Source organism: Strix aluco, chromosome 28 (genome assembly GCF_031877795.1).
Source record: "Strix aluco isolate bStrAlu1 chromosome 28, bStrAlu1.hap1, whole genome shotgun sequence".
In the NCBI taxonomy this organism is placed as follows: domain Eukaryota; kingdom Metazoa; phylum Chordata; class Aves; order Strigiformes; family Strigidae; genus Strix; species Strix aluco.
In genome coordinates, this window is record NC_133958.1 from 1,473,670 (window position 1) to 1,486,449 (window position 12,780).

Genomic DNA, 12,780 nt, shown 5'->3' on the forward strand with positions numbered 1-12,780 from the left:
CATTGGGGCCAGTGTCTGTCCTGGGCGGGTGGGTCCCGGGTGTCCATCTGTCCTGGGTGTCCACCCAACGTGGGGATGTGGGTCCTGGGTGTCTGTCTGTCCTGGGCATCCACCCAGCCTGGGGATGAGTCCCAGGTGTCTGTCTGTCCTGGGTGTCCACCCAACCTGGGGATGTGGGTCCTGGGTGTCTGTCTGTCCTGAGGGTGTGGGTCCCAGGTGTCTGTCCTGGGTGTCCACCCAACCTGGGGATGTGAGTCTGAGGTGTCCGTCTGTCCTGGGCGTCCACCCAGCCTGAGGGTGTGGGTCCCAGGTGTCCGTCTGTCCTGGGTATCCACCCAGCCTGGGACTGTGAGTCCTGGGTGTCTGTCTGTCCTGGGTGTCTGTCTGTCCTGGGTGTCCACCCAACCTGGGGATGAGTCCCAGGTGTCTGTCTGCCCTGGGCACGTGGGTCCCAGGTGTCCATCTGTCCTGGCCACGTGGCTCCTTCCCCAGCCTGCCCCTGGCTGTGGCCCAGCTGGGCTGCCGGGGAGCCCTGTCCTGGCACACCCTGTGCCCTGGGGAGATGCCGGCGCCAGCTGCCAGGTCCTGGGGCTCCAGGTGCTGGCGCCTGACCCCAGGGCGGGGCTGGGCCTGGCCGGCAGCCGGGCAGGTGCCACGGGAGGAGGGAGCTGGGAAGGCTCCAGCACTGGCAATACCGGCGGCCGGTTGCATCAGGCACCCAAGAGGCCCTGATGGCCACTGGCCCTGGGTGCTGACCACCCCCCTGATGTGGCCTCATCCCCGTCCCGCCGGGCTCTGGCACCTCGGGCAGCCCCAGGGACCCGCTACGAGCCGGTGGGGCCGGGCCCGGCCTGCGCCGCCTTGGCCGTGGTGGTGCCGCCGCTCTTGCCCCAAGATGGTGGCGGGAGGTGTCGGGGTGGGGCAGGTGGGGTGGGTGGGGGTGAGGAGCAGACGGGCGGGACGCGGGGAGCCGGTGCCGGGGGGGGAGGGGGGGGGGGGGCGGCGGGGGGCCAAGGGCCTCACAATGGCGGGGCCGCTCAAGCCGCAAGATGGCGGCGGCGGGGAGGGGCCGTCCTCGCCGCCCGCGGGGGACGCACCGCGCATGCGCGCTCCCGCCGCTACAAGGCGCATGCGCGCGCCGCCCCGCGCCGCCGGCCCGCACGGGAGGCTCCATAGGGTCGCGCCGGGGGAGGGGAGCGCCGGGGGACGCTGGTTCCCGCCCGCCGCGCCGCGCCCGGCGTGGGGACGGCAGACGACGTGGCCGGTGTTCCGGTGCCGCTCGGTGCCCGAGTGGCTGCGGGGAGCGCGGGGCCGCCGCAGCGGGAGGGGCCGCTCCCGGCGTTACGTAACGGGCGTCCCCCACCGCCCGGCAGTGGTTCCGTCGCCCCGCCCCCGCGGCGCTTTCGGCGTCAGCTATTGGCGGAGAGAGACGGCGGGGCGGAGCGAGGAGGGTATAAATAGAGGTGGGGCGGCGGGCGCCGCGCTCAGTCTGCCGCGGTCGCGTCGCTGTTCCGCTGTCTTCTCGCGCTCCTGCTCCTCCTCCTCCTCCGCCATCGCCATGAACGGGCAACTCAACGGCTTCCATGAGGTGTTCATCGAGGAGGGCACCTTCCTCTTCACCTCCGAGTCCGTTGGCGAAGGGCACCCAGGTGCGGGTGGCAGCGGGGGGGCAACGAGCGCGCAGGCGCGGCCCGGCGGTGCGCGGCCGCCTTGGGGCGGGCGGGGGGAGGAGGAGGAGGAGAAGGGGAGGGGGCGCGCCCGGCGAGGAGGAAGAAAGGGGGGGGGGTGTCTTGGCGGACAGGTTGGGGGGTGGGGGGTGGTGTGTGTGTGATGACGCCACCGGGCGCGCGCGCAGTGCGGGGCGGCGCGCGCCGCATTGCGGGGCCCAACGCGCACGTGCTTCCCGCGTGGGGCGGGGGGACACGGACACACAGACACGACGACACGACACGCGAGACACGGCACGACACGCACCGGGGGTGGCGGGATGGGGAGGGGGGGGTGTCTTACCGGGTGACGCAACGGCAGAGGGGACCGGGGGCCGCCGTGACTCAGCCGTGACTAAGCCGCTGCTGGAGGGCGGCGGGACCCGGTGTGTGTCCCCCCACCTCCCCCGGAGTGTCCCCGGGTGCCCCGTGGAACCCCCCCGCAGCGTGGCGGTCCGAGCGCCGCGGGGCTCCCCCCCCCCCCCCCCCCCCCCCGCCTCCGGGGGATGCCGGGTCGCAGCGCGGCTGCTGGGACCTGGCAAAGGGGGGCACCCCCACCCCCCCACCTTTCTGGGGCAGGCTCCGCCCTCAGACCCCCCTCCTCCCCCCCATGGGGGTCCCCAGCCGCTCCCCCCTCAAGCTGCCCGGGTGGTGATGGACGACCCTCCCCGCCCACCCTGGGGCTGCTCAGGGCTCCCTAGATGCCCCCCCCCCCCCGCACCTGGAGGATCAGGACCCCCCCCGGGGGCTGTTTTAGGACCCCCCCAGCGAGCTCGGTGCCATGGCGTGCCGGGCTCCCTCCCTGCCTTTGTGCTCGCCGGGTTTGGGCACATGACTGGAAAGCTGCGCAGGCAGCTGCCTCCCTCTGCCCGAGGGCAGCTGCCAGCACCCACTGCCTGGCCGCTCCCCGGCGCCCGCCCAGCACCCTGCAGATGTGGTTTCCCATCGCCCCGCAGCGTAGGTAGCTCCGGCTCGGCTGCCAGCACCCATGGCGTAAGCAAAGCCCCGCGGCCAGTCTGGGGGTACCTTTGGGGCGCCCCACCCCGCCCCGCCTAGCTGGAAGGGCTCCCCGTACCCGAGATCACGCGCTGCCACAAGGAAAAAAGGAGTTTAGCAACCGTGTGCGGGTTTAAGGTCCTTTTCCTTGCTCTTTCACCCCGAGAGCGGGCGGGGAGTTGCCTCCCCTCACCCCAGCAAAGCGCTGCCTCATCCTCTTCCCAAATCCGGCCCGAAAGGTCGCCGCCAAGGACGTCCGTGGTCCGAGGGAAGTTGCTTATTCACTGCGGAGCCCTGAGCGGCCCTTGGGGAGCTCTGGGAGCAGGAGGGGGCTCTCCCTCTCCCAGAATAAAACATCCCGGTTCCTGGGTATCCGGTGGGAGCTGGCTGGGCGCGCTCCGGGGCGGCTGTCGGCACCGGGCATCCATCCCCCCGCCCCGCAGCCGGGACAGAGCTGCCAGGACGCTGGCACGCTCCGGATTTGGAAAGCTGGGGCTGGAGAAAGGGGGTGCCAGTCCCCTTCGGCGATGCCGTAGGTGGCTGAGCTCAAGCTCTGACCTGACTGTAACTGGAGCTTAACTGGTAAATGCCTGAAATTCCAGGCTAATAACCCGGCGTGGGGACAAGGCGAGGGCTGTGTGCGCCACGGGAGGCTGCTGGCTTAAGGGGAGGCTTGTGCTTGGCCACGGCTCCCGTTCCCAGCTTAGCGTGGAGCCGGCTGTGCCAAGGGACAGCGGCTCAGGAAGGAAGGGCTGGGCCGTGCGGCCGTGACAGCCTCCCGCTCTCTGTGTTGTTCCCTTCCCCTCTCCCCACCCCAGATAAAATCTGCGACCAGATCAGCGACGCCGTCCTGGACGCCCATCTGAAGCAGGACCCCGATGCCAAGGTGGCCTGCGGTGAGTCACTCCCAGGGGACACGGGGTGACGCCAGCGCTGGGTGGGTGACGCCGGTGCTGACGTCTTTCTCTTTCCCTTCAGAAACGGTGGCGAAGACGGGGATGATCCTGCTGGCGGGGGAGATCACCTCCCGCTGCGGCCGTCGACTACCAGAAGGTGGTCCGGGACACCATCAAGCACATCGGTTACGACGACTCCTCCAAAGGTAGGTGCCGGGGAGGGGGTCACCGGCTCGCTGCTGGTGTGGGGTTCGGCGCGCCGGGCTCACCGCAACCTCCCCTCTGCCCCAGGCTTCGACTACAAGACGTGCAACGTGCTGGTGGCCCTGGAGCAGCAGTCGCCCGACATCGCCCAGGGCGTCCACCTGGACCGCAGCGAGGAGGATATCGGCGCCGGGGACCAGGTGAGGCGCTGTGCCGCGTGAGCCGCCGCCGTTCGGCCGGAGGAGTCGTGGCTTCATCCCCCTCTCCCTCTGCCGCAGGGTCTGATGTTCGGCTACGCCACGGACGAGACGGAGGAGTGCATGCCCCTCACCATCGTCCTGGCCCACAAGCTGAACGCCAAGCTGGCCGAGCTGCGGCGTAACGGCACCCTGCCCTGGCTGCGCCCCGACTCCAAGACGCAGGTGAGTGCCCCGACGCCCCTCACTGGGAGCCCTGAGGCACCTCGGGTGCGGTCTCCTGAGTCCCCAAACCTCGCGCCTCGTCCCCTGACCGTGTCCCTGTTCCCTCCTGGCAGGTGACGGTGCAGTACATGCAGGACCGCGGCGCCGTCATCCCCATCCGGGTGCACACCATCGTCATCTCGGTGCAGCACGACGAGGAGGTGTGCCTGGACGAAATGCGGGACGCGCTGAAGGAGAAGGTGATCAAGGCGGTGGTGCCGGCCAAGTACCTGGACGACGACACCATTTACCACCTCCAGCCCAGCGGCCGCTTCGTCATCGGTGGCCCCAGGTACAGCGAGCGGCCTTCCCGGTGAAGCTGTGCCGGCGCGGTGCTGGTGGTGGTGGCACGGTGGTGACGGTGTTGTCCCTGACAGGGTGACGCCGGTCTGACCGGCCGCAAGATCATCGTGGACACCTACGGGGGCTGGGGGGCCCACGGCGGCGGCGCCTTTTCGGGGAAGGATTACACCAAAGTGGATCGCTCGGCCGCCTACGCCGCGCGCTGGGTGGCCAAATCCCTGATCAAGGCCGGGCTGTGCCGCAGGGTGCTGGTGCAGGTGGGTGCAGGCGGGTCTCCCCCCTCCCTGTGCGTCCTCGGGGGGGGCTCTTTAGGCTTCATCTGTGCCCCCCCCCCACCTCCCATAGGTCTCCTACGCCATTGGGGTGTCCCACCCCTTGTCCATCTCCATCTTCCACTACGGCACCTCCCAGAAGAGCGAGCGGGAGCTGCTGGAGATCGTCAAGAAGAATTTCGACCTCCGCCCCGGGGTGATCGTCAGGTAACGGGCGTCGGAGAGGGGGGGACACGCGCCGCTGGGAGAGGGAAGTGGGGGGACACCGGGGGCGGTGGCAGCGTGTGGGGGTCCCCTCCTCGGAGCAGCCGTGGTCACCGCCTGGTGCGACTGGAACCGGCGCGGAGAGTCGCTTATGCCGGAAGATTAAAAGCGCTTTCGGGCGCGGACGGGGGTAAGTATCCGCCGAGAGCCGAGCGCTTGGAGCTTCTCCGGCTTCTCGGGAATATTTTGGGGGTGGGGAAGGAAACAGCCGGGGAAGCTCCAACCGCCCCCCCGGGGATGGGGAGGAGGAGGAGACAGAGGCGACGCCGCAGACCCCCCGGCCAGGCAGGGAAGGGGCGAGCGCGCGGCCGCGTCCCCTTTACTGAGTTGAGGACTTGTATATTCCAGGGATCTGGATCTGAAGAAGCCCTCTATCAGAGGACCGCAGCCTATGGCCACTTTGGTAGGGACAGTTTCCCTTGGGAAGTTCCCAAAAAGCTAAAATACTGAAAAAAAAAAAAAAAAGCCTTGTTAGGCTTTTTCCCCCCACTCCTGCGGGCGTAGGCTACAGAGAAGCTCGCGGGCTCTGGGGGAAAGAGCTCCTTGGCCCCCCCAGGCTCTCCTGGTCCCATGTCCCCCCCCCCCACCCCTTTTTCTCTCTCTCTTTCTCTCTCTCTCGCCATCGTTTCGGTTGCGTGGGGACCACGCGTGGCCTCGTGCCTCCCCCCCCCGAGCCCCTCCAGTGTCCCCCCCCTCCGCAGCCGCCGATCCCTCCGGCTTCTTTTTAAACAAAATCTCGCGTGACGTCTGAGCTCAGAGATGGCCAAAAAGCCCCGAGCGCTTCCCCCCCCCCCCCCACCCCCAGACCTCCACTCTCACTGTCCTGCTGCGGGGCAGGGGGGGAACAGAGATTTTTAGCTCCCCCCTTTCCCACCGGGACCTCGCTGGTGCTGGTTTTGTTCTTAACCCAGATTTTAAACCTCTCTTTTCTTGGAGGATGCACATTTTGGGGGAGCGGGGGGGGGCGGGTGAGGAGGGGGGGGATGGTGTTAAAACCTCCCCCCCTTCCCCCCTCCCAGATCCCCTGTGCGGGTTTGGTACCGGAGGAAAACGTTTTATGGTTCTTTTTTTTTTTTTTTTCTTTATAAGAAAGCTGAAGTGACTCCACAACTGCACAACCCCCCCCACTCCCCACCCGCAGCTCGGCGCTGAGGGGAGGGGCTCGGCCGAGCTTTATATATATATTTTTTGGGGGGAAAAGGGGAGGGATTTGGCCCTTCATACTTGAACGTTTTTTTTCTAGTGGTGTATTTATTGTGTGCTGAGGCGCGGGGTGTGAGTACAGAGAAGCCCCCGGGCTCAGACGGCAGCTCTTGATTTTCCCGAAAGCCCCCCTGCCCAGCACCTTCACCCCCCTCCAGCCGCCTTTCCCCACCCTGAGGAGGCCGTGCTGGCCTCCGAATCGGGGTGAAAAAGGGGGAAATCGGGTTTATTTTACGGAGGGGGAGAGGGGCAGGCAAGCGCTGGGGCTGCCCGGCCCTGGAGCGCGGCGCATTTGGCCGGTGTGGTACAGAGAAGCCGGCTTGTTTACCTGCCCGTCCCGGGGGGGCCGGGGCCCCCAGAAGTGCCTTGGTGGGGTGGGGGTGATGGTGGGGGGCTTTCTCTTTTTTTTTTTTTTTTAAATTTTTTTTTTCCTCAATATTTTTCTGGAGGTTTTATTACATTTGTTTCGATTTCACCAATTCCAAAAAAAGAAAACTACAAAGAAATCTCAATAAAAGTGCTGGTTTCAAACTACCTGCCTCAACCTGAACCCTGCGGTGGGAAACCTGATGGGGGGGGGGTGTGTGCAGAGAGTTTATTTAGGGTGCTCAGAGCTCGGGGCTCTCCTGCCTCGTGGCGCTGCCCTCGGGCTGAGCCTCCTCTTCCTCGCCGCGCCAGTTGGCGAAGGCCACCTCCTGGGCCAGCTGCTGCAGGGGCGGGCGGCCCAGCGCCAGGTTGCGGAGGGAGATGGCGGTCATCAGGGCGCTGCGAGGAGCGGGGGGGGTCAGTAACGGCGGAGGGAAGATGAAGAGGGGGGTATAATGGTGATTTTTGGGGCTTACCTGCGCCGGAAGAGGTAGAATTTCTTGCGGAGGAAGCGGTGGAGGCGCTGGGCCAGGCCGGCCTCCCGCCGCCGGCTCTGCTCCTCCAGCCGCCGCTCCCGGCGCAGAAACGCCGTCACCACCGGGTCGGCCACGGCCCCCGCTGCCAGCGGCTCCCCCAGGATGGGCCGCAGCTCGGGGGGCAGCGGCTCCTTCTCTGTGGGGGCCAGAAAGGGACGAGCTGTGGGTTATAGCGTGTGGTGGTGGTGGAGGGGGGGAAATCCCTGAGCTACCCCGACCCCCGCGCTCACCGGTGCCGTTGCGCACCCGCTCCCGCAGCTCCTGCAGCCGCGTCAGGTTCTTCTCGAGCGCCAGCGCCGTGGTGTTGACGTAGAGGTACATGTAGCAGGATGGTTCCGCCGATACCGTGTGCACCTTGTGGTACTGCCCCGCCGGCAGCTGGGATGGGGGGGGGGGGGGCGTGTCAGCACTGGGGGGGCCCCCCAAAGTTCCCCCCTCCCCAAGCCCTCACCTGCATCCCCTCGCCCTCCCGCAGGGAATGGTTGCGGTGCTGCTCCACCAGCTCCACCAGCACCTCTCCCCGCAGCACCCGCAGGCTGGTGTTACCCAAGTCCTCGCTGACAAAGTTCTCCAGGTGCAGGCCTGGAGGGGAAAAAAAAATAAAGAGGGAGGTGCAGCCCCTCCCTCACCCAGGGTGTGTGGGTGTTTGTGCCCCTCTCCTCCGCCTCCCCAAAGCCAGGGGAGCTCCGTACCGGGGAAGTCGGCGATGAAGACGGCGTCGGTGTGTCCGTCCAGTTGGCTCTCGAGCTCCTGCAGCCGCTGGCGCCAGGGCGACAGCTCCAGCAGCAGCGGCAGCACCCAGGGCGTGGGGCTCCACGGGGACCACGGCGCCCGCACCAGGTCCACCCGCGGGTCCACCAGCCTGCGGGGACGGGCTGTCAGCACCCCCACGTCCCCTGCCGTCCCCCCAAATTGTGTGGGTGTCATCCATCCCCCCCCCCAAACCTCTGCTGGAAGCGGTCGTTGATGGAGACCCAGACGTCGAAGTAGATTTGGGGCTCAGAGACGTTGTAGCGGGGCAGGAGGCGGCTCAGGCAGGTCGAGTATTGCTTCAGCATGTCCGCGTGGTCCTTCCAGCGCCGGCTCTGCGTGAACACCTGCGCGGGGGGGGGTTCCCCTGGATGAGTCGGTGATGGGACACCCCCCCCCGTACCCCTCCCTGCCCTGGGGTCCCCCCGCTCACCCCCGGTTTGAGGTAGCCCACCTCCCCGGTGAGCCCGTCGCGGTAGGTGATCTTGACGTGTTGGTGGAATCGGGAGTGAACCATCATGTCCCAGGAGTAACCGTAGAGGCCGTTGGTCCAGTTGTTGTAGCCCTGGGGGACACACACACACACACACCAGGGGACAGCAGTGTCCCCAGCTCACAGTGACAAGGAGGGGATAGGGGATCCCTGTATCGCCCCTCCTTCACCCCCTGGGTGAGCCTCCTCCCATGGCAGTGTCCCACCCTGTCCTTACCCCTGTGACCCCCCCCCAGCAGTGACCACCCCCCCCGATGTGTGTCCCCCCCAAGCTGTCCCCATGTGCCCAAGTCCCCCCACCCCTCTCATCCCTGTGCCCCCAAAAGTTCCCCCTTACCCACCCTCCCGTGTGTCACCATGCCGCCCCCCCAGCACTGCCCTCACCCCAAGCCCCCCCAGCACTGCCCCTGTGCCCCCCAGCAGCCCCCCTTCCTCACTATACCCCCGTCCAGCATCCCCCATCTCCAAGTGTCCTTTCAACCCCCTCTGTGCCCCCCGTGTCCCAAAAATGCCTCCCACATCTCCAAAAATACGTCCCCAAAAATAACCCCCATGCCCCCAAAAATACCCCCCACATCCCCCAAAATACCTCCGTGTCCTAAAAAATCCCCATGTTCCCCCAAAATAACCTCCACGTCCCCAAAAATGCCTCCCACATCTCCAAAAATACCACGTCCCAAAAAATGCCTCCCACGTTCCCAAAGATACTCATGTCCCCCAAAATAACCCCCGTGTTGCCAAAAATACACCCCATGTCCCCCAAAATAACCCCCACGTCCTCAAAAATACTCATGTCCCCCAAAATAACCCCCATGTCCCCCAAAATGCCTCCTGCATCCCCCAAAATAAGCCCAATGTCCCAGAAATAACCTGTCCCCCAAAATTGCCCAGGTCCCCCAAAATAACCCCCATGTCCCCAGAAATACCCCCCACATCCCCCAAAATACCTCCGTGTCCTAAAAAATACTCATGTCCCCCAAAATAACCTTCATGTCCCCAAAAATGCCTCCCATGTTCCCAAAAATAAGCTCCATGTCCCCAGAAATGCCCCTTATCCCCAGAAATAACCCCCATGTCCCCCCAAATACCCCATGTGCCCCAAAATAACCCCCATGTGCCCCAAAATGCCCCTCACGTCCCCAGAAATAACCCCATGTCCCCCCAAATACCCCATGTGCCCCCAAATGCCCCCTCACCCCCAGTAGTGCCCTTCTGCCCCCCCCCCCTCTTTGCCCCCACCTGGGTGATGAAGTGGGAGTAGGGCAGGAAGAGCTGCTCCAGCACGTAGAGGAGGGTGAAGGCGGCAGCCAGATGCTGGCGAGGCCGAAGGCCCCCCCGTGCCCCCCGCCCCCCGTAGTGGCAGTCGGGGCTGGGCCGGGGGGGCTGGGTGCTGGGCAGCACCCTCCGCACCCAGGGCGGGCAGCGGGCGCAGAGGCGCCGGGGCCAGCTCGGGTGGCAGAAGAGCCCGCTGCTGGCCAGCATGGTGTAGGGGAACATGCCTGGGGAGGGGGGGGGCACCCCTTAGGGACCCCCCCCCCGACTGCACACCGGGGTCCCCAAGGGCTGGGGGGGCGTGTGCCTGGGTGCCCCTGGCCTGGCTGGGGGTGCCTGGGGGGGGGCTGGAGGGTGCCCCTGCCCAGGCTCGGGGTGTTTTAGGGGGTGTCTTGGTTGCCCTACCCTGGCTTGGGGTGCTTTGGGGGGTACCCAGGGCTGGGGCTGTTTTGCGGGGTGTCTGGGTGCCCCTGCCCAGGCTGGGGGTGCTCTGGGGGGGTCAGAGGGTGCCCCTGCCCAGGCTCGGGGTGTTTTGGGGGGTGTCTGGGTGCCCCTACCCAGGGCTGGGGGTGCTTTGGGGGGGTGTCTGGGTGCCCCTGCCCTGGCTGGGGGCACTCTGGGGGGGTCAGAGGGTGCCCCTGCCCAGGCTCGGGGTGTTTTGGGGGGGGTGTCTGGGTGCCCCTGCCCTGGCTGGGGGCGCTCTGGGGGGGTTGGAGGGTGCCCCTGCCCAGGCTCGGGGTGTTTTGGGGGGTGTCTGGGTGCCCCTGCCCTGGCTGGGGGTGCTCTGGGGGGGTTGGAGGGTGCCCCTGCCCAGGCTCGGGGTGTTTTGGGGGGTGTCTGGGTGCCCCTACCCTGGCTGGGGGTGCTCTGGGGGGTACCCAGGGCTGGGGGTGCTCTTGGGGGGGGTCGGAGGGTGCCCCTGCTCAGGCTCTGAGTGTTTTAGGGGGTGTCTGAGTGCCCCTACCCTGGCCAGGGGTGCTTTGGGGGGTACCCCCCAGGGCTGGGGGTGCTCTGGGGGGGGGTGGGGGTGAGAAGGGGTGCTGTGTGCACCCCCTCCCCGGTGCCTCACCGATGCTGAAGAGCTGGGAGTTCATGCAGTGGAAGTAGGTGACGAAGATGAGGGCGAGGGGCCGGGTGGCGTCGAAGAAGAGGAGGAAGCCGGCGGAGAGGTCGAGCACCAGCCCCCCCCCGTGCACCACCAGCAGGCTGGTCATCTCCTCCGACAGCACCAGCCTGCGGGCGGGGGGGGGCTGTCACCCTCCTCATCCTCACCGCGACCCCGTCACCCCCCTGCCCTGTCACCCTCCTCATCCTCACTTGAAGGGCGCGAAGAGCCAGTGGCGGGCGAGGGAGCCCATGGAGTAACCGCCCACCCAGTCGGCGTCCAGCTTCTTCAGCCCCGCGATGAAGTAAACGATGAAGATCTGGGGGGGGGGTGTGTGTGTGTGAAGGGGTGAGGGGTGGTCTCGGAAGGGGACCCAGGTGGCCGGGGTGGGGGACGGGGGACCCCGATGTCCGGGCGCCCACCTGAGCGCGCAGCAGGGTGTAGTTCCACAGCGGCACGTGGGTGTTCCTCTTCTGGGACGGAGGAGCCCATCCAGGGACCTGCGGGGACACGGGGGGGACCCCCGGAGAAAGGGGGTGACCAGGTCACTGTCACCCCATTGCTGGTGCTGTGGAGGACACGTGTCACCGCCCATGGGAACCCCAGTGCCATGGGGGACACCCCTTGGGGACGCTGTGCCATCTTGGGGTTCATGGCACCCCCCAGGGACCCGCGGTGCCGTAGGGACACTGGGGTCTGTGTCACCCCATGGGGACCCTGGTGGCTTCTGTCAACCCCTGGGGACCCACAGCCAGGGGACCTTGGTGCTACAGGGGACACCAGGACCTGTGTCACCCCCTGGGGACACAGAGCCACAGGGACCCCAATGCAGTTGTGGGTCCTTATGTCACCCCATGGGGGACACCAGGGCCTGTCACCACAAAGGACATCAAGAACTGTGCCACCCCATGGGGGACACCAGGGCTTGTCACCACAAGGGACATCAAGGACTGTGTCACCCCATGGGGACCCCAGTACCATGAGGGACCCCAGGGCTTGTCACCATGGGGGACATCAAGGACCGTGTCACTCCATGGGGGACACCAGGGCCTGTTACCATGGGGGACACTGAGGACTGTGTCACTCCATGGGGAACACCAGTGCCATGAGGGACCCCAGGGCTTGTCACCACGGGGGACATCAAGGGCTGTGTCACCCCTTGGGGGACACCAGGGCTTGTCACCATGGGGGACATCAAGGACCGTGTCCCTCCATGGGGGACACCAGTGCCATGAGGGACCCCAGGGCTTGTCACCATGGGGGACATCAAGGGCTGTGTCACCCCTCGGGGGACACCAGGGCTTGTCACCATGGGGGACATCAAGGACCGTGTCACTCCATGGGGAACACCAGTGCCATGAGGGACCCCAGGGCTTGTCACCATGGGGGACATCAAGGGCTGTGTCACCCCTCGGGGGACACCAGGGCTTGTCACCATGGGGGATATCAAGGACCGTGTCACTCCATGGGGAACACCAGGGCCTGTTACCATGGGGGACACTGAGGACTGTGTCACTCCATGGGGACACCAGGGCTTGTCACTACAAGGGACATCAAGGACCGTGTCACTCCATGGGGAACACCAGTGCCATGAGGGACCCCAGGGCTTGTCACCACAGGGGACATCAAGGGCTGTGTCACCCCACGGGTGACCCACCACCACGCTGACCTGCAGCACCCTGGCGCCCACGAAACCCGGGATCCCCCGTGACCCCCCGTGCCCTGGGGGACCCCAGTGACCCCCGGTGACCCCCCGGGGGGTGCCCACCCGTAGCGGTCAGCGCCCAGCAGCGCCAGCTGGAAGCCCAGGAGCCCGTAGAGGTAGGAGTGGTTGTTCCAGGAGGTCTTGTCCAGCAGCAGCAGGTACCAGTACGGCCCCAGGAAGGCGGCGCAGCTCAGGCGGTAGCAGCACCCCGCCATGATGCCCAGCGCCCCTGCGGGCACCGCAGCCCA

General features: G+C 66.6%; 2 protein-coding genes across 2 annotated transcripts; one reads left to right on the forward strand and one right to left on the reverse strand.

The window, feature by feature from the left end:
- Positions 1 to 1,470: 1,470 nt before the first annotated feature.
- Positions 1,471 to 6,437, forward strand: MAT2A (methionine adenosyltransferase 2A). Its single transcript, XM_074807968.1, is given in 11 exon segments — positions 1,471 to 1,649; positions 3,521 to 3,598; positions 3,681 to 3,730; positions 3,732 to 3,804; positions 3,890 to 4,002; positions 4,081 to 4,224; positions 4,338 to 4,553; positions 4,638 to 4,823; positions 4,912 to 5,045; positions 5,451 to 5,470; positions 5,473 to 6,437. Coding segments are annotated over 11 exon segments (1,185 nt in total). The 5' UTR covers positions 1,471 to 1,558; the 3' UTR covers positions 5,553 to 6,437.
- A 306-nt stretch (positions 6,438 to 6,743) lies between these two features.
- Positions 6,744 to 12,777, reverse strand: GGCX (gamma-glutamyl carboxylase; the record flags this gene model as incomplete). Its single annotated transcript, XM_074807916.1, is given in 13 exon segments — positions 6,744 to 7,070; positions 7,148 to 7,343; positions 7,438 to 7,585; positions 7,659 to 7,789; positions 7,900 to 8,069; positions 8,153 to 8,304; positions 8,391 to 8,522; positions 9,690 to 9,949; positions 10,792 to 10,955; positions 11,040 to 11,146; positions 11,250 to 11,308; positions 11,311 to 11,327; positions 12,596 to 12,777. Coding segments are annotated over 13 exon segments (1,875 nt in total), but the record flags the coding sequence as incomplete, so codon positions are not given.
- Positions 12,778 to 12,780: the final 3 nt, after the last annotated feature.